Source organism: Lutjanus erythropterus, chromosome 7 (assembly GCF_056507025.1).
Source record: "Lutjanus erythropterus isolate fLutEry1 chromosome 7, fLutEry1.hap2, whole genome shotgun sequence".
Lineage (NCBI taxonomy): Eukaryota > Metazoa > Chordata > Actinopteri > Lutjaniformes > Lutjanidae > Lutjanus > Lutjanus erythropterus.
The window spans coordinates 26,369,328-26,390,518 of NC_139323.1; the positions used below are offsets into that span (position 1 = coordinate 26,369,328).

General features: G+C 38.9%; 1 protein-coding gene across 4 annotated transcripts in view; it reads right to left on the reverse strand.

The window, feature by feature from the left end:
• Positions 1-21,191, reverse strand: part of ttll7 (tubulin tyrosine ligase-like family, member 7) — a 105,356-nt gene that overhangs the window by 40,080 nt on the left and 44,085 nt on the right. For all 4 annotated transcript variants that reach the window (XM_084723339.1, XM_084723340.1, XM_084723342.1 and 1 more), the window contains exons 10-13: positions 14,548-14,642; positions 10,850-10,997; positions 8,616-8,689; positions 4,468-4,603 (exon numbers count right to left, since the gene is read on the reverse strand). In XM_084723339.1, coding sequence (XP_084579465.1) covers positions 4,468-4,603; positions 8,616-8,689; positions 10,850-10,997; positions 14,548-14,642 — 453 coding nt within the window. The remainder of the gene's footprint in view (positions 1-4,467; positions 4,604-8,615; positions 8,690-10,849; positions 10,998-14,547; positions 14,643-21,191) is intronic.

A 21,191-nucleotide genomic window follows, 5' to 3' on the forward strand; every position in this document is an offset into this window, starting at 1 on the left:
AAACAGATCACTAACAACAGAACTAACAATGTGATGCATACCTGTCAACCTAACTGTAATGGAAGTGGGGAGAAGGGTGATGCAAACCCCGCTGAAAGCAGTGTAACCCGTGGCTGCCTTGTCTGTAGCGCAGCAATGAAGCTGGGAAGGGAGCTCTGCAGTGCATCAGCATGTTATCACTAGGATTACAACACACGTTTTATTTTCTTTGATAGTGTGACAATCCATGACATTTTTCAATTCATGGCCCTGAGAAGGCCACAAAGGCAGCAAACATGAGTCCTGCGGGCACAGTGTCTGTCAGACTTGACAGATATGTTGATGGCACATTGGCAACCGACCTCTGGCCCATTGCAAGAGGAAAAACTAGCCAAACAGGCACTGTACGTCAGGTGATGAATTATGGATCCAACGGGATCAAAGGCCAAAGCACTGTGACTGATGCACAAAGTCAGAGGCTTTAGTTTATCATAACTAGATGCAACTTGTGCAGTTAATATATTAATGTAGCAAGTACAGCTGCGTACCAAAGGTCAAGTGCTAGACAGCTAATACCAACATTAGCTAGTGCTAATTATGTAAGAAGTCTAAAGAAGCTGTGCTTTGAGGGCAGAGCAAATAGGGGATGACAAAGGAAAAACAAGTGCTGGTACTTGAAGAGGCAACTTGAACAACTTGAATAGGCAACAGCAGCACTCAAACTAATTCCACCATTCAATGTGTGCAGTTAGACTAGATTATGTCCAAGCAAAAGCAAAGCAGAGGAGCACAAACAAAGCCATCTGAAGTCTGTCATGAAAAGTAAATCTTTTTTTTCTGAACAGTAGATAGGTTTGTAAATCTTAAAAAAGGATGAAAAAATCTTTGAATTAAAGGGACAGTTCAAACCAAAAAGTAAAATGTGCACATTTTTCTTCTGCTGTTAGAGCTATTTATCCATGTAGATCGTGTTTTGGGGTGAGTTGTCGAGTTTTGGAGACACTGGCCATATAGATGTCTGCCTTCTCTTGAAAATAATGACACTCACTGGTGCTTATACACTGTAAATACTAACTTTATCAACTTGTTATTAACACTCATTTTAAATAAGCTACTTGTACTTTGGGGTCGAAAAAAGCTGCCAAACTCAGTGTACTTGAGTTGAGTTCACTTAAACAAACCAAGTGCTTAGAAGTTGTTTTTTTTCAGTGGTAAAATGTAACTAAGTACATTACTCTTGTACTTAAGTATCCCACAAATTAGAGGCACTTTACATGAGTAGCCTATTATCTGTTTGTCACTTTCCACTTGTAGCCTACTCCACCACACTTCATGGGAAAATTTAATTTTTAAGTAGGCAATAGTGTTTTGTCATAAACTAAACGAAGTGTAGCTAAAACAATCAGTTCATTAATTAATCAGAAAGATTTGGCATCCACTTTTGCCCTTTTATTTTACAGTCTGATATAAAAAGTGATTGTATCATGAATGGTCAGTTTTCTTTGGGTTGTTTTAGAACATTTTCAGTGGACATCTTTTAAGCAAAAAGAACGGTGAAGGATCTGCTTCCTCTGCCACTGTGTGGCACTGCTTTTTTCAACATTCATACTTGCGCAGATCATTTTGCCTCTTGGTGTATGACTTTACTCTTAAAGACAAGTTTTGCACACTCAAGTTAACAAGTTAGTCGAACTTTTGTGCATTCACAACAAACAATTAGTCGAACTATTGTGAACTTAAAATACACAAATTAGTAAAACTAGTGTGCACTCACAATTAAATTAGTTCAACTACTGTAGACTCAAAATTAATAAGTATTGTTGTTGTTATTTTTACTTGAAAATCTCAAGTTTAGCAATGAATTTGCATATTTTTTTGTACACCCAACTTATTAGATTTTACAGTGTAGTGCCAAAAGTACATCTGAAAAAACGAGTAATGTCTCTTTCCAGAAATCAAAAGCAAAATTGGCAATTTATTTAAGTAGGAAAGAAAAAATGGGTAGAGGACAGGGGTGTAATTGTTTCTAAGTTTTTAAGAGTCTACTTAGAGCATGAGTGTTGTTAAAATATAAATTTACGGTAAAACTGCTTTCAAAAGGTTTGGAATTATAAAGGAATATTTTTTTCCTTTAAATGATTTGGAGTCTTTGCAGAGGTGTTATTTTAATTTCATTTATTAAATTAATCTATTTTCGGTCTGTAATCGTCTTTCTTGCAGCTTTGTTGTAAATGTAAAATAATTTTTATCTCAATAAATTATTGTTTAAAAACTCAAAAAACAACATTTAACTCAACAGCAATGTTTCTTTTCAGAAATACTGACCCGGTTACTCAAGATAATCCAGAGACCTGCCAACCACATCACCGATCAGAAGGAAGCATGCATCAATCATGGACAAGAGGCTTGTGACAGCGCAAGATATAAACATTAATGTTGTACACCTCAGCTGAAATGTAACCTCTCATCCACAAGTAGATGCACGCTTCCGTCCGCACAGTGATACAGGCAGGTTGGCAGGTGTAGTTCAGAGGAAAGAAAATACGTCCTACGTGAAACTGCTCACAACAAGGTCTGTGGATTATTTTGAGTAACCAGGTCATGGTTTCTGGAAAGAGATGTAGCTGTTGACTTTTTCAGATATTGTTTATTTGAGGGGGTTTTTTTCACTGCTTTGAGCACCACAAGTCAAGTTCCATCTAGTTCCATTATATTCAAAAGAAGCCAATATCTCCAATACTCTGCAACTCACACCAAAACAATCTACATGGATAAAATGTACTACAGGTAAGCAGAAAAATATGTTTGTGTGATTTTGAGGTGAACTGTCCCTTTAAATGCATTAGTTGTGTTCTGCTGAATATCAAATTCAAATTCATCCATTCGACATCCTTTCTTTACTATAAATTGCTAAGATTAGTATCTCTCTCTCTGTCCCTTTGTCCAATTGTCACTCATGATCATGTTATTAGATAGCAAACTCTAGAGCATCCTTTGTTCTCATTATCTTCCATCCTGCTTTGAACGAGAGCCACATCTCTGCGTGTTGACTAAATTAAACTTACCTCGGCCTGGTGTTTCGACTCAGCCTGATCTTTGATTGACATCTCTATGAAAATTCTCCGCTCTTGAAAGGACACACAATAACTTCATGAAAAAACAAACTGCGGAGGGCTAGAGGCTGTTGAGGTAGGTTTGTTTCTACAATAGCTGCAATAGTTGCATATGACATCTCCACACACTGCTTTCATACGAATTTGTAAAGTCAATACTTCTGTCAGAAATATCCATATTCAGTATTCAGTATTACTATTCAGTTGCCAAAAGCAGTTAAGTTTTTGTGTTTCATCTGCATCTTTCCTTCTCATCAATGGTTCTTCCCTGCATGTATTTTAATATCCCACAATGCTTTCTTCTGTGTCTTTTTGTTTCATTGATTTGTTCTTTTTGAATACATAACCAGACTTGAAAACAGAAAATTGCCTCTTTCTGTTCTGTCCTTATTTTTTGTACTCTACTCAAGTCATCCTGATTCACAGAGTGTATTCATAATAGGAGTCTGTCACAATACTTCAAAAAGTATTTTACAAAAAACAAAAGTGACAAAACAACTATCTCATGAGCATCTCAACATCCTTTTACTTCATGACTATTTTTTTCATCCTCTCGTCACCATTTAGACACTCCACATACCTCTCTATTCTTCATTCTCTCTGTCTCTCCCGTAAGGTTGTGTGGTATGAAAATCAACTTCTCTTCAAAGTCTTTTGATACCTTTACCATCAAAGTTTAGCTGAAGCTGCATTCCTCCTGATACCAGAGTGGCTTTGGCATTTATATGCATACAATGACTTCTACCCGTGTACAAACATGCACATATCTTATAACATGGCCACACAAGTTTGTGTAAGAAAGTGCGCATGCATTCACATCTGTATGTTCGAATGCGTATCCCTGAATCTTTGTCAAAAAAATAAATAATTAACCTGTCGGAAAAGTGTATTCAAATAAGTAGACAGCAGCTGTAATCAACTTTGAAGCCTCTTCACAACTGACTTTGACAGAAAGAAGATACAGAGAGGAAACTGAAGAGCGACTAACTGCAAAGAAACAAAAATGACATTGTTGTGTGGGATTTGATTTGCTTTTAAAAGCTCATGTACACGGCACAATAAATATTTGTGGAGAGACGTTGTGAATGGCAGTGGGAAAGCGAGGCAGATAGAGGAGAAGAAGGACATTCTGTCAGACATTCTAACAAATACGAAGGACTGCGGCACACTTTCCGCATTATTTGCGCATCCTTTTCTGTCTCTGTGGGCAGCATCTTAATAGAAATTCATGTGTGTTTCTTTTCTTTGGCATGCGCATGTCCACAAGTGTCTGCATATTGTGTGTATATGTTTGTGTGTGGGTCTCTGCAGGTTTCTATGATGTGTGTGTGTGAGTGCGTGTGTGTGCGTGACAGTCTGCCACTGACGTACGTGCCTTCATTCGTTTCAGAGGATTATTCATTTCCTTTTGAAGTGAGGCAGCTCGCCCGGCGAGGAAGGTCTGAAAGGCAGCCGAGAGCAGGCTTTCATACTTCTCCAACAGCAGCTTGTCGTCTGGGGGGTAAATACGTCTGTAGGCCGCGGAGACACAGAGAGAAAGGCATGGAGAGTGAGGGAGGAGAGGAGAAAGAAAAGGCGAAAGAAGGGAGGAGGGTCATCAATGCAGGGAGAAAGGGGATGAGAGGGCACAGGGAAGAAATGATGAAACAGAGACAAAGTGTGGGAGTGATGGGGTGGAGAAAAAGGAAAGAGAAGAGGGGAATTGGGGTTGAGCAAAGGAGGGATACGAGGTGAGAGGAGGAACAGTGGCAGAATTTGGAGGGAGGGAGGGAGGGAGGGAGCAAGGATGGATAATAAGACAGAAGAAAAGAGTGGAGAAGTAGGGTGAGAAAGAAAAAGAAAAGGAATATAAAGATGGAGAGATTGGCAAAAGAAGAGGGAGGAGTGGATGGAGTGAGTCATAGAGAGGTCGAGGCACAGCAGGTGGAGAAACCCAGACGGGGAGAATTATAAGTATTTCAATGAGAGGGGTGAAATGATGGAGACAAAAGAAAGGTGAGTGGCAGGAACGAGGGAGAAGAATCAAGGAGGAGGGAGCAAGTAGAAAAGACAGTAAGAAAGACGTACTAATGTAGACCTTGAGTTAAGAAACTTCAGTCTTTTCACAAAGCATAACACATTAATGCGTCACACACACATGCACTGATATGTGCACTTTGTCGCAGTCTTTGCTAATGTGCCTCTTCACACGTTCCATACAGTTCTGCTTAGTTTTAACAGTGCTCAGTGTTTATCTTCAGCCTGAGGGGATTAGGAAAATGTATAAACCCCTGCCTGGTTATCCTCATAATACATCTCCAAACTCCCCCTAATTCATCGCTTTAGTCATCAAATCAAAACAATGACAGTGTTTTAATCAAAATACGCACTGGCCCGTGTGGAGTTTAAAAGCAGGAAAATAGTTTGGCGTTCACACAGACATATTTTGAGCCAGGCTCCTCCCAAGTTGGCCTTTTTGAATCAACAGGGAGCTCAAGTTAAAGAGAGTTAAGGCACAGACCTCCTTTTTAAAAAACACAAAGATTTTAAGTTGGACATAATGTTTACGCAGCTGGAAAATTGTCTGCCCTAATTACCAAGATAGCAGGCAGATTCTTGTAAATATTGATCACTAAACTATTACTGCTAAGCTATCCACATACCAGCATCTGAATTGTAGATTTTAGTGCAATGTCAAACAAAGTTTAACATTGTACAGTTTCGCCATTAAAACTTTTACTGCCCCCCATCTGCCATTTAACAGTTTTATGCAGACATGCTGTTCTGACTACACGATTTCCATATTGTTGAGAAGTTGACCCAATTCTATGCATTACTTTAGTTGCTGCAGTTCAAATCAACCAACTACTGAATGTAGAGAGACCTGAGATGAACCAGTCACTTTATTTCCTTCCCCTTGGCATTATCCTATATGAGATTTTGCAACTGCCATGTTTTTTACCATCTTTAAGTTACATGGACCAGATTTTTTTTCCTCCTGTTGAGAGACACTCAGAGAAATGTAGAAAAAGTCTCTTCATAACAAGCAGATAAACTGAATTGAAATGATAATATATGAAGAGAGCCAGAACTTGTCAGTCCTCTAAGAGCAACATAAATCACCTGACTGGAAAGCATAAGGTCAACAATTTAATAGTGGGTGTTAACGGCTCCCTCCCTTTGGCACCCTCTGTATCTGAACATATGGACATTTTATTTGAGGGTGACCCCACAATATATTTTAAATAAAACGTTCCTGCTGGGGCTTATTTTCCTCCCACGTGTTTCCAATTGGGAAACTAATATTCATATTCCACTTACATCAGTCTAAAACCATCTTTGTTTTACAGTGTCTCTCAAGCCTCCTGATTCCAGCTGCTTAAATGATGTTAAATGAACATCAACAATGGCATCGACCAGCTGGGTTCCCCTCCGATGCCACAGGGTCCTGGCTCGTCTGTACCTGATGCAAGTTTCATCTAATAGCCCAATGTAAGTAAGTTCATTACCCGAACTCATCTAATGAGAAGCAGTGTGTTAATCAGACTCCAGTGCTGCGCCGGGACACTATTTGAATGCTAAGAGGTCTTTATTAGGGGTGCTCCAGACAGACCTCAGCCTGTCTGATTGACTGTCTGGCTGCGTGTCGGAAAAGAGGAAAGAGGTGACAGCACTTCATGCGGGCTGGGATCAGCATTCTGACTAGCCATTCAGTCAAGTGATGAGTCAAGAAGTCACTTACACTCGGGGAGACAGTAAGAAGGGCAAGTGTGTGTGTATGAGATAATTGTGTGGGCGTGTGTCTGTCTGTCTGCGAGCGCAAAAAATTGTGTCCAGTAGGGTTGGGGTGATGCACTTATCTCCACTTTGAAACTATCACAACACTTGATTCAATATGTACTACGATTCAATATAAAATTCTTTTGTGATTTTTGTTTGTCTTTTAACACTAGACCATGGAAAAAAGTTAAGTCATATTCAAATACTCAATCATACTACAGATGAGTCATAAACAATGCATATCATATTAGTCAGTCTTTCTGAGTTTTATTTCATAATTTCTATACTGCATATAAAAATAGTAAATAAAATACCTTTTGAGGTAAAATGCTACATTTAAAGGAGACATATTCAATATATTTACTGTAAGTTATCATTAAATGCTAAGCTGAAAGAGTAAATTCTCTGACAACAACACTACAGCTGCCATGTCCTTTGAAATTTCCTTTCTGTGCTGCAATATACTGTTTTCATTTGAGAGCTACAATTAATCCTGAATATTTCGCCAAATGAGTGTCTGTTTATGAGTTGTAAGAAATCATTAATAATCTTTTAGAAGCAGTAGATTTTTATAACAGTTGAATTGAGCAACACATCAATGAAGTCTGGCAGGCAGTGAGACAAGCAGCCTTCTAATTCCAATTCCAGAGTGTGTATTTTCAGAGCAGTGGGCTGTTATTTTCAGGATAACAGGCTCAGCTTTACATTGACAGACAACTGACAATTATAAACAGCTGATAAACTTACAGTGTAGGTCTCATCATCACTTGTTATTGTCAAATTATAATGTTGCACTTGTCTAGCACTCTTGCAGTGTTCCTGCAGCCTGCCTGAACTTCCTCGAGTCTGGGGGGGATTACAGATTCAACCTATTTAATATAGAGTCTATGGCTCCAACTCACTATTTGGACCGCAGTCCTAATTTTTGGATATGAAATTGCTACATATTGCTCCTTTGAGATAATATTACTGTGATTGTGATGCTAATTTCCATTAGCGTTCTAATATTAATTCACATTATGTGTTAGCTTTGAGCTAACTTACCAAGCGCTAGTTATTTCTACATATAAAAACTTGATTCAGCAATGAAAAAAATCGATACAGGAATTGTAAAAAAAACAAAACAAAAAAAGAACAGTCACAATACCTAAGAATTTTTTCTCCTACCCCTAGTGTCCAAGATACAAAATCAAACCTGGAAATATGTGTGTACGTGATGGATAAAGAGACAGAGGCAGGAGAAGAAAGTGAGGGGTTGAAGGTGCATTAACAATTTACAAGGCATAAGCGGCAAATCAAAACTTGTTGTTGCTGAGTCATGGTCTGAGGTTGGGTCTGCTCCGTCTGTGAGGTGACTATTAAAAATTGACATGCTCGATGTGGAGACGAGAACAGAGGTGTGGGTGAAAAGATGTAGAATGGCTTGCAACAGGCGGGCAAAGTATACATGCTCATTTGCATTTCTGAAATGCCAAAAAGGTAACATCATGCACAGGAGTAACAACTTGAACCTTGCCATTACCCACTACCTCTGATTCCCCTTCTATTTTACATATTCACTCAGTCTTAATTCTTCTGTCCCCCGCTCACAAAACACTGGGTGTTCTCTTTTGTTTGTTCTCTCTGCAACAGCATTATTTATTCTCCTGAGAGCTCGGCGCTCTGCAGATGACCCCATAAATGCAAGCGGAGCTGGCACCGGTATACCGGGTTGAGTTCCTGGAGGTAGAGCCCCCTCTCCCCGGCTCTTTGACTCTGTCTTACCTGTAGTTCCCCAGATGTTGCTTTTCATGCTCCTCCCTCGAGATCTGCTTGCGGACCTGTGCCAGTCGCTCTTTCTAGAAATGTGAGAAAAGCAAAGGAAATCTCTCAGGTGAAAGTCACTGCCACCCCCACCTCATTTTCTATTAAATAAAGAAAGAATAAAGAATAGGCAAGAGAGTTTAGAAAGGTAAGAAAAAGTGGTCTCACCCAACAAAGAGGAATTTTTCCATCTACTGTCTCATTAATATGTTACAAAGGTATAATTGTGGAGCTTTGGCCACTTTGGTGTAAAGTACAGGGGAGGGGTTCACTCCACCACCGGCTCTGCAGTATCATTGAGCTCTGAGCGATATGTGCCTTCAATAGACCTGAAACTGGTCTCGCACTTCAGCCATAACAGCACTTAAAGATGAGGTAGTGCCCTTTTTAAAATAGTGCCTCTGCGCCATCTTTCCTTATTCCCGCTGATTACTGCCGTGGCTGATCAAAAGGCTAATCAAAGAGGGAGGGAGGCGTAAAGTACTAGTGTAGCTGCCACTTTTCCCCATATATATGAGAAAAGCTCCCCTGACTCCTTCATTTCAAAGAGAAAATAATTAAATGGTATGCTTGTCTCGGGAAACTTTGACTCTTTTGACGTAGAGTAAGAAGTAAGTAAAACTGAGTTTCTGCTCAGGCTTTCAACCTCTCTTGTTTCAGTCCATTGGGAACACACTGGTGTCTTGTTTGTTTGGTTACTGAAGTGTACTGTAAAATAAGAATGTCTCATTTTTGTTTTTTCTATAAAAATTGATTAACTGTGTTTATATGGACTTTAATATTCCATAAATAATCAGAATAATAGCCCTGTAAGAATAAAAGTGTTTCGTGTAAACACCTCAATCAGAACTGATCTGATCCCGCTGGATTGGAAGAAATTTCCAGTAAGGTTGAGAGGGATGATAAACTGCGGGAGGCGTAAATGTTTGATCATTCGTTCCATAGGACAGTAATAACCATGTAAACACTTATTCCGATCGTTTCTCTCTGATTGGAGTAAATATATTCTTCCTGCACTTGTCGTCTCTATGTGGGTGTAGGTGACATACCACAGATGAGTTTCTGGAAGGGACAGAAAAATTGCGGTAGCAAAACAAAACGGGTCAGTAGCCAAACAATTTTTTTGATAGAAACCTTAAAAGATTTCAAGATGCTAATATTGTTCTCAGGATACGATGTGGGTCATCTTGAAAATGATGTTGGAATACTTCTATTTCCAGTAGATTTTTAAAGCTACACAGCGGATGGAACCAGTTTGCTTATGTCAGAAAAATTATATCCGATTAATGCTTCAGGGCATGTAAACACTCATTTCTTCAGATCACTTTATTGAGCGTCGGAGCGTTGGATTGAAGAAATATTGTCCATGTAATTAGGGATGGATGTTATGATTTTAATCATTGATCAATTAATGAATTTAAACGATTAAAAATGTGTTAACCGATAATGTATGTTTTGTGAACAATTTCCCTGGAGCTCGCAGGTTTTCTTTCAGTTTGGTTTGGTCTGACTTGTTAGTTGAGAAATGACAGTGACATTGACAGAGCCATTTGTTGTTGTTTGTGTTGACAGACAAGAGCAGCTGAGTTTTATTGTTCTATTATTCTGTTTCATTAATGTTTCACATAACTAATGTGCTGCTGAAAATGAGATAAAGACTTGCCTTTTGGATCTTATTAATTATTAATGATTAATCAATTGTTAACATTTTCAATGTTCGAAAATTTGCAGTCCCCATAGCTATTGATGTGTTTAAATAAATGATGTCTATACACACATTTCTAATGAACACCTGACCCTGAAGCTGAACCACCATTTGTGCTCATTCTGGTGTGGTCTAAAAAGCTTAAAGGGTATCTCATGACTTATGATCGGGGCTTATGACTGTGCAGCCATTGTTTTAGTCCCCAGGCTGGTTTAGAGAGTCTGGGCGGGGAAATGAATGAGTTTCGCTCTTCACTCCCTTGACCACAGTCAAGGTGCACCACCTTGTGCAGGTGCTTAGCATCCCAGATGCTCAACTGCAGTTGGTCAGTTGCCAGCAGAGAGAATTGTGTTTTTACTAAGCAGATCCCTGGTGGGAGTATGTGTAACTTTATAAATGTGAAGCACAGTCTTGCTCAGCAAATCTTTTCGAAAGTGAATAATGAGGTTTAAACCAAAAGCAATAGTTTAATAATTTGTTTGTGCTTTACCAGCTCTTCTTTCCGTCTCTCCAGCGTGTGACGTTGTTTCTCCCAGTCAGAGGAAGCAGCCGAGAGTTTCTTCATGGAGCCGTGTCCGTACAGCCGTCTCTGAGCCTCGGCCTTTTGCTGGGCCAGGTTGCGTTTCTTATCACTGGCTCTGAATCAACATAAAACAAGTACACGGTCAATGCACATTTGAGACATCAGTAACGAGTGCAGCACCATTTAAGTACATTATCTAAGAAAACAAATGTTACAGTGCATTTTCAGCTCTGACCATATTTTCTGTTTTTGCTTGCATCTTTGATTTTTTTTCCAAAGGTTTGGCTGCTGTTCAAATATGGCAAATGTTACCCCCTTGCAGGGAGCAGCTTCTGGAAAAGAAGGTGCAGCAAAGTATACAATAACTTTTTTATGTGCCTAGTATTGATACCCTTTTGAGAAGAGGTTGAGAAAAGTATATCTTTGACTTAAAAGATCCTCTGATATGTGAATATTTTTGGGCTATTAACTACGAGGCAAGATAAAGTCTGTTGACATGCATCTCCGTAATATACTGCATGTACATGGAAACAGTTAAATCCACCAAAACTAAATTCACAGCTAATAGCAACAGAACAAAATATGGATATGGAAAAATTAGCCTTTACATTGAGCAATGACATAAAAAAATTGAGTAAGATCTCCACTAAAGACAGACTTGGTAAAGACTTGCAGCAGATAGGCACTTATTCCCTGTCCCAGTGCCACCCTTTTCTATTCTTCCAACCCCCTTTCTTGTGTTTTGATTTTTTGGTTTGTTTGGTTGTTTTTTGGTTTGTTTTGCCTTCTTCCTTCAGAGACCTGTACTACAAAGGGAGCTCAACACAGTTAGGCTTAGAGTTAGAGTTAGAATGAACATTAATGCTGTCGTTTATTTCTAACATGACAAGTGACAACTAAATCTTTAAATAGTAAATAGTAGTACTACTCAAAGTGGTATGTAGTTGTTCTATTGTTCTTTGAGTGTGTGAATGATATATTGTTAAAAGTTTAAGCGTAATAACTCTGCATCACCAAACCGGGGTTCCCTTGACAGGGCGAGGCATACAGTTTGTGCTGCTGTTATATTACTTTATGTTACATTTCTACATCATATGACTTGGTTCAGTGATATTACAAACATACAGCTGAACAACTTTTCATTTTTAACATCTTCCTTCAGTTTATAATCTATGTTGCTCATAAAAAACTTTGTTAGGAAAATAACTGTCTGAAGAGTGGCTACTTTACTGCCGATCTGAAATGAGTTAGTTCAGTTTAAATTACCATGGTAATCTAGTCAGGTTGAAAAACAGCCACCTTCGTCACACTGAAAACTCTGGCTTAATACTCAACATACCTCGCTAACACATTTATCTTTTGTCTGTTTATTTATCAATTTTAAAAAATACAATATCTTAAAGAAACAATTGTCTGGAATGATGAACTTTTAATCATTGCAATAAAGTAATTTTAAAAAGGCCTTGCTGTTGTTGAGAAACAAATGCACAATGACTGAAATGCTATTGTCTTAAACCATTTAAGTTTTGTTTCCCTATCTCATTTCTATTTTGAGACCACATTCTGTGATAGTTCTTTAAAAATAAGCAAGACTGACATTATTTTATCACTACATACTTGATTAAGAACAGATGTTATCGGCAGAAATAATGTTTCTTGAATGATGTAAACTATGATGAAGTTTGACAGCATCCCAAATTGCTGGACTGACCTGAATTTGCCTTTTAATCACATCATTGTAGTTGTTAACAAAACAAAAAAGAAAATCCCTCACAAATCATTCAACAATGCAGAGATAAAAAGATGGAGCTGCGACACAAACAAACCGACAAACCCAGGATGAACAGGACCAGACAGCTAATTCTGAACAAGTGGGCCATTGCAGTCTAGAGAAAGGGCAATTCATTTTAGTCAATCGCTGGCCCTTTAAATTGGATATTGAGTGCTGTTGGGGGGCTGAGGTTTATCAATGTCCATGCCCGGCCGGGTCTGAATTGATCCTACGTTGATACAGTTGGTGTTGCGAGCCAAGTCGAGAGCCGACCCTACCTCTACACACCAGCAGCCCCTCCCTTTTGGGAAGCAAAGCCATTACTATATAAGGCAAAAGTGAGTGAGGTAGAACAAAGCCCTCATTCACTCCAGCATGAACATAAGCAGTTTGTCCAGTGGAAAGAGCTCCCCACCGCTTTTCGGGGGCCTCCTACGATTTATTTGTCATGAAATAATCAAATCTCCCCTTTTAATCTGTGGGAACACAGCAAACAACCGCCATGAAACAAATCATTTTGATAAGAGATTTGTTTGTGCCGACTGAAGCCGGGCGGGAGGATGGAGTGAGTTTTTATGTGGGATGGCTGCACCACGCTCCACACTTGGCCAAACGAGATCTATGGTGCTGTGTGTAATTGATCCATTCATTGTGTGTGTGTTTGTGTGTGTGTGTTACTAGTTGAGTTGAGACTATATTTAGAGCAGTAAGAGGAGGACAAGCACAGAGAGAGGAGGAGAAAAAGAGAGCAGAGATCCAGAGGTCTGCTGTACGATGATCAATCAGTGGACGGACTCCGCCAGGGGACAAAAAAGCATGCTAGCAAACACACACATAAACACACAGGGGAGGGTTACTTCTGATATGTATTCTGATACAATTACTAATTACCTGTTAAAAATTTTGTCAGCAATCTAATCACAACATTAAAGTAACTTGATTGATTTGGTTACTTTCCAGTACTTTTGGATAACCTCAGTACCAAATATGATGAAACTGTTTAACCTAATGTAATGTTTTATGATTGTTCTTTAATCTCTGTCCAGGTATTCCTGACTTTGTTACGCATGTTTAGATTAATAATGGTAATTATGCACATTTAAATGTATTTTTTCAAGTAATTTCACTCACACCTCACACTTACTTTTGTTGTACCTTAATTACATAATCTGGTTACATGTAATCCATTACTCCCCAAGCCTGACAAACACACACACACACACCATATATGTGCAAAAAATATACCACACAGCATGACAGTATATTTAACCTTAACAGGCAAAAACAAATACACCTGCAAAGCAAAGTAAAAGAGCAACACAAGAAGCTTATGTAAATACACAGTGAAGAGTAAACAATGTAGACTCTGAAATACAGATAGCATAACTGTTATCCTGTTCCTATCACACACACGCACACACACTCACACAGCGTGTCTGATTGAAGGGTGCACAAAGCGCACAATAGAGGCACAGCTTTGCACCTTGGCCATTATCTGTCTTTGTATCCACCGCAGCACCAACACACAAATTTACAAGTACAGCATTTTTGTTTTTGTCCACAGCTCAAACCTCCTGTTAGTTTCAGCCTAACGTCACCACTGTGTCATCAGTTTGAAAACAAAACAAGATAAAGGATGAATTGTGCCGTGAATCAAAATAATTCCAAAAGTTTTCTGGCTTGCCAAATAAGTAAAACTGAAAGAATCAATTCCTTAAACATTCAGAGAAATACATGAATAAATAAGAAATAATAAAATAAAGTTTGACTTGAGCTTCGTCTGTCTGTGCACATGAAACTTAATGGGCCCCTCAATGCAACTGATGTGTGTCTGTCTGCAAGCATGAGCGTGTGTGTGCGTGAGTGTGTGTGTGATTGTGGCGAAGAACAGTACCGAATGTTGAGGAGTTTAAGCGCATTGAGCAGCACCCCTTTCTTCACGTCGTAATCAATCTTCTGATCGGTCCCAAAGCTCGGAGCTCGATTGATCTGCCAGAAAGGAGAGGAGAGAAACACTCAAAGAACATTCTGGGTTTTTCTTTTTTTTTTTTCTACTTCATCTCATTTTTCCCCCTTTCTTCTCAATTCAACAGACAGAAATGCTATGCAATTACAGGAGTGGATTTAGGGCATCTTTGGAAAGAAAGAGATCTGTTCCCACAAGAAGGAGAGGAAAGAGGAGAGGAGAAGAAAGGAGAAAGAGACGGTAAGGGAGGGTATTATTCTCTTTCAAGGACACTTTGGAACTTTTAGCCTTTGCCTTGGCATAAATCCTGACACTGATGTCTGACACTGATGTGTGTGTGCATACGAACAGATTGTGTAGGTTAAACTGTCACCAGATTAGTGACCCTGCCCTTTTCAGCCACCACAGCAAGCGGTCCATGAGTCTGTATCCTAAGCGTGCCAGGCTCTGTGAAACCTCTCTGTACCAGTGGCACCAATAATCTCTTTGTGAGCATCAGCGAATTACAACCACTCAGCTCAGTGCCATCATATACAATCAGGGGAGCGCTCAGAGAGAGTCAACTGAGCGAGAACAGAATAAGCCACCTGTGATTTGAGGTACAAAAGCCAGTATCACCCAGGGAAAAAAATTCAAGAGCAGCTTACCTTTCTTAACAGAACAATTTTCGGCACTGGTGCAAGGTATTCAGATATCAGTTATTATACCTGACACAACAAATCAATTCTTCCCTTTTAATCTTTGTTGTGTTCCCTCTGTCTCTCTCCCAAGGTGAGAAAGAGATTGTTTGAGACAACAAAAGGACCAGCAAATGGAGAGAAGTGCAGAGGGAGGGTGAATGAACTGGCGACCGTGATTGGAATGGCGTCTTCCTATGAGGTGACTTCAAATGACAATGCAACAGATGCCCACCGAAAGGCTGGCTGCGGCTGATAAACCCTGATTGTTGAGATAAGTCAGGTCTCCTCCTGACGTAGCCTATTTTTCTTTTTAATGTGGGAACAATACAGTGATGGGTACCTTTTGATGTTATTAGATTTGTAAAAGCTTTAATAAAGGTGTAAATTGATGAATGGAAGTAGTACAGGTGAAAATTGTGAATGAACTCCCTCAACACAAAGGGATATCTGACTTAACAGGTGTTGTACAATGAATCACTAGACAGAACCTCACCCAGTCATGTCTCATGGTTCCTACACAGTATGGAAAAGTATGGAAAATAAAAAAAGAGTATGGAAAATATTTGTTTCCAGATTGTTGCCCTTATTCTGTTTTCTAAAAAATAAACTGATCCATGTTTTCATGGCATTTACAGCAGCAAGTACAGCCAAAATGTTTATCACTGTGCGAGAAAGCACAGGCCAGATCGAGCTTGATGTCATCCAAAGCAAGGAAAGGCTGACCGCACACTCCAACGAGATGCCTCTATGCCATACATTATTATAATGAACTAGATGCAAAGATGGTGCCCATTCAGTCCAATGACAGCTGCTCACCTGGTGTGTAAGCCAACAAACTTTCCTAGCTGCCAGCTTTACTTCCTGGTTATATGGCCCACTTAATATGCACAATAGTGTCTCCCCCTTTTAAAGCCGCCCCGAGTTCCTGCTTGGCCCACAGACTTTACATTGTGATGACCACACAGATTTTTAAATAGCTTTTTTTGGAAAGAAAATGCAGCGATATCTTTGAATTACATATATAAAGAACATAGCATCACAAATAATAAAGCATTAAGCTTGTCTGTGTCAGGAACCAATCTTTTATGGCTGTATTCATTGTCATTTTCATGGACAGAGTGAATAAACAAGGCTGCACAGACAATGAGAATATTCAATTATTTAACATGTTCCAACTCATTTTCAGTTCTTATTTATAGTAAAGACTAAAAATGTGGGATTAACGTGGCATTTTGAAATGGTATTGAGTGGGAACTATAAACAGTGTTTACAACTATTTTTTATGTTGTCCTCCATATAACATCCAATGACGCAAGGACACTGGACTTGAGTTCTGTTTTCTAGTTCTCTGGTAAATTGTACATGAATTGAACATTTCTTCTGTTACTGTAGGGATTGAAGGTATACAGTCATTTAAATATATATATGACAAAAACTGAATAACAGACCATTTTAGCATTGCAGCTTGACTAAAATGTGGTGTAGTGAACTTGTCTGGGTTTGGTGTCAACTGAGAAGTCTGGAAAAAGTATGAAATTTAGAAGGAACCCTGATATCTGTGTAGTGCAGTATATAGGAGTTGGGTAAGAGATTTTTTAACAAGCTGCTTTAAGTTTTCATTATCAATTATTTAAACATATATGTTAGGGCTACTGCTGTACCATGACCCAACGTGGCTGCATCTGTATCTGAAAATCAATGATCTTACAATCAATCACTGCTAATAGTTAGTTGGAAATTCATGGTTCCCAGCAGTCGTAATCTGCAGTCAGAGTGAGTATTTGTGTCAGAAACATTACTCATCCTGTTACTATCTTCCTTTAAAAAAAAAAAAAAAAGTGACATAGCACCCAATCACAAATTGTGATTTTGGCAGTGGATCAACGCAGATGTTTTAGAGCGCATTATAGTTCCGTTCTATCCACCAATCAGAAACTTGGGTAAAAAATAGTGAAAGCGGCCAATGAGAAAACAGATCGCTGTGCGACATCAGGCCATTTGGAGCCATAAAGATTTTTGGCTGAAAACGAGCAAAAGCTCCTTTACAGAGATGTACAAAGCGTCTTGAGGGTTGCGGGGGTAGCACTCAGAAACTCCATCCCTCCTTCTGTTCTCCTCTTCTGAACTAGCCATTACTAATCCAGACACAAAGGTGCTTACTGCTGTGTGGCAGATTTGGGAACTCTGCTGTAAGATAATATTTACATCACAACCAGGCTCCAGCAGAGAGAGCCAGAGCAGTGACTGTGTCGCCAGCCGTGGGGCAGGTAGCCCAAAAAAAAGAGCAGTAACTACTGAAAGATCGTCCATTTGGATCATGAGCCAGCTGTAGAATTGTTAGGGTTCAATGTTAATGTGTTTTTTCTCACTTGCTCACAGGAAAAGTGGGTCAGAAATCTACTTGTTTTATTTATTAACAGTTATGAAATACTAACAAATACTTCAGTTATTGTCATGTTTAATCTAGGGCTGCAACATCAACATAAAATGTCAGACTACAGTCAAAGATGTCCATCCGAGTTTCTCAAAAGTCCAAGGTGATGTCTGTAAATGTTTTGTTTGTCTATCCAAGACTCAATGATATACAGTCAGTACAACAATAAACAGACAAAAGCAGGAAATCTCCATATCTGAGAGACTGAAAACAAATAAACACTTTAAACATTAAACAACTGTTAAAATAGTTTAAAATGTTAATTATTTTTTCCTTATTTCTGAGCCCTGGTTGTCACAATACCAAAATTTTAAACTTCAGTATAATACGAGTATTAAAAAAAATACTCAATACATCTAATGATATCAATGTAAAAACCAAAAAAGTCCTTAGCACACAAAATAGGAAAAAAAAAAAAAAATTAAATTTCAGGCAGGACAATAAAGACTGAACTCAACTGAGATCTTGAATGAGCACATACATGTTAGTCCAATCAATATATTGGACAGCCCTATATCTTAATGACCCTATATCAGTATCAGTATATATGTTGTCCTGCGTGCACTGATATTAATTTTTTCTTTCACAAAACTTAATGCAGATTGTTTTCATTCATTATAGGCAGCATTTTATATATACCTGATCCTTTTTCTTAGTTCATGTTAAGTCAAGTAAAATATCCTGCTTAAATATCTTTGTCACACATGTACGATAACCTTATTTGAGAGATCGTTGGAGAAAATTAGAGTTTATGTACTTATTCTCTATTTTGGATATTTTAAGAGGAATATCAGCAATATTTGATTTTTTTTTAATCCCAAAACTCCAGTATCTGTTAGACTCTAGTTAGTATTGTATTGTTTTTAAACACATGGTATTGAAAATGTATCAATACTATGATACTTTTGACAACCTCAGTCAGTTGATAAAAGAAAAGATCTGGGCAGGCTTTAGTGAATCAGTAAAGCTTCCCCTTACATTAACAGCCACTAAAAAAATTGTCCTTCAGCAAGACATCTAAACCCACAATTCCTACAAAGCATATGAATATGGCTGTACTAAGAAGCTTCCGTGCTGAAATGTACATAGCTGAGGTGAACAGGAGCACACGAGGATAAGAAAACTTATCCCAAGTTGTTAACCCGAAGCAACTCTATACCTTCTCTGAGCCTGCTGGGCCGTGACTGCCCGAGTCTCTTCGGCTAGTTCAGAGGATAGATCCACAAATACCACAAGTGAGCCACTAAATCTGCACCAACATGATGTGGGTTTGTATGGGCGTGCCTTCATCGGTGTGTGTGCGCGCACCCACGTGTGCGTTTTTCTACACAGCAACCATTTATCAGAAGGGGGGGGGGGGGGGTAAGTGATGAATGTCTCTGAGCGCAAAAAGAGGAAAAAAGGAACAGAGACCCTATCCAACTCTTTCACTCAATAGAATGAAGTCTACAATACATCCCTCTGTGTGCTGAGAGGGACAGAGCTCCACTTCAACCTACAGTACCTTACCTAAGGAAAAAAACTCTACAAAAGAAAAAGAGAGAAGAGGTCTGTTTTCATTTAGAGCACTCCCCGATATGACAGCCACAATGAAAAGAGTATGGCTTTAGAGCGCCGTAGCCTATAGGTAACAGCCAGACTGGCAGTGATCCTGGCGACGGTTGTCTCGTTACTTGTCTTCATTTCTTAGTTTGATTTGTGGTGTCAAGCTGTCACAGAGTAGACTGGCATCGCGGCACTCGCTGTCTCTCTTTGCTCTCCTCTCAATCTTTCGTCTCTCTCATTCTACTCTCCGCCTGTCGCATGCTTCTTCTGGCTACTTTCCCTTCCCTCGCTCTGTTTCTTGCTGTCTTTCGCCCCCATTTTCTGTCTGGTCACTCATTCGCCCCTCTCTGGTCGTTACCTCTCTTATTCATTTCTCTCGCCGTGTTTTCTGTGTTCTCCCTTTCCTCCCTGGCAGAGGAAGTTGGACCAGTCTGGTCCTAATGAACCCCTGCAGGCTCCCAAAACCCCCACTCTGATTTCCTTAAGTGACTCTGGCAGGGTCTTAAAGGAGCCCTCGGTTGCTCCAAGACGCATTCAATAAAAATGTCAGATGAAAAGATTAGAAACTCCTTTTTACTCGTGCTTTGATTCGCTTCAGCATCGGCATCGCATCAATGCAGCCCCGAATATCACTCGGTCAAACAGCAGAATGAGCATGTAGGAGAAGAACATATCAGTGTGTAATTTTTCACAGGACGGATTTATCTTCATCTGATCATCCAATTAAACATACAAAGATCAGAGCAGGAGCTGCAAACCATTAACGGACTCTGTACAGAACATGTAGCTCTTTTATTTTCTGCACCTGGAGGTGTGTGACTGAGACACATAAGAAACCAGTGTTTATGAAAGCAGTTACGAAATAAAGCTTGTGGTTGGGGCATGGGTGGCCTTATTACATTTTTTTCCAACTATCCATTTGGTTTGAATTGTCTGAACTGCATGCTTGCAGGGCTTGGCAGTATGGACAAAATCAAATATCACCATATTTTTGACAAAATACCCTGATATGAATATTGCAACAGTAATATAGAGATGACTATTGGTACTTTAACAAAATATTAACATTATGATATTTTTGATAAAAACCATCAGTAATGTGGCTGCAATGCCTAAATGTGTAAAGGCAAATAATAGAACAGCTCGAACAGTATGGTAAGTTCAGAAAATTCCATGACTTTACTTAAATGCAATCTTGAAACAAGGAAAAGACAACACACGCTTCAGTAAGCTTAAGTATCAAAAACCGACACTAAACCACTATTGGCTCCCGATTGGTCAGTAATATATCAATCAGCTCTTGGACAAACAACATTGCTTTCAATATTTATATAATGTTACATAAACAGCTGATGGAGTAAAATGTTGAAATGTGAGCTAACTTTATTAAATGTGATGAAAATGCAGCTAAATGCAGCAACTCAGGGAACAATTTTACTTGCTATTTCAAAAAAATAATCACATCTTTTCATGTAGTCTCGATTTTCTGCATCAAATTATGGTGGGTAGTATTATTAAGAGTATCACTAAGTATCAGCATCAATAAAATCCTAACAATCCCCACTAATGCCATGTGACATTGTAACAATAACAAACATCTAAGATGATGTCTCATTTTACAATATCAAAACAATATCACTGTATTGCCCAGCCCTACATGCTTGTCTACTGAACTTTATTGTAGCTCTTAAAGTACAGAGAGGTAGAAGTGCAACCAGAAAATTTTTAAATGTTTTATTTTACTGTATTCTGTACAGTTGATTAATTTCAAAGTGAGAAATTCTCTTTACTTTCTGGTTTGGACATAGGGTCAGTCTCACAGTGTTCGCTCCCCTCCTTGGAAGTGTGTTGTTCAAGTAATGGCCATATAACAAAATCAAACCCTAACAATAACACTATTATTAAAGTAGCCA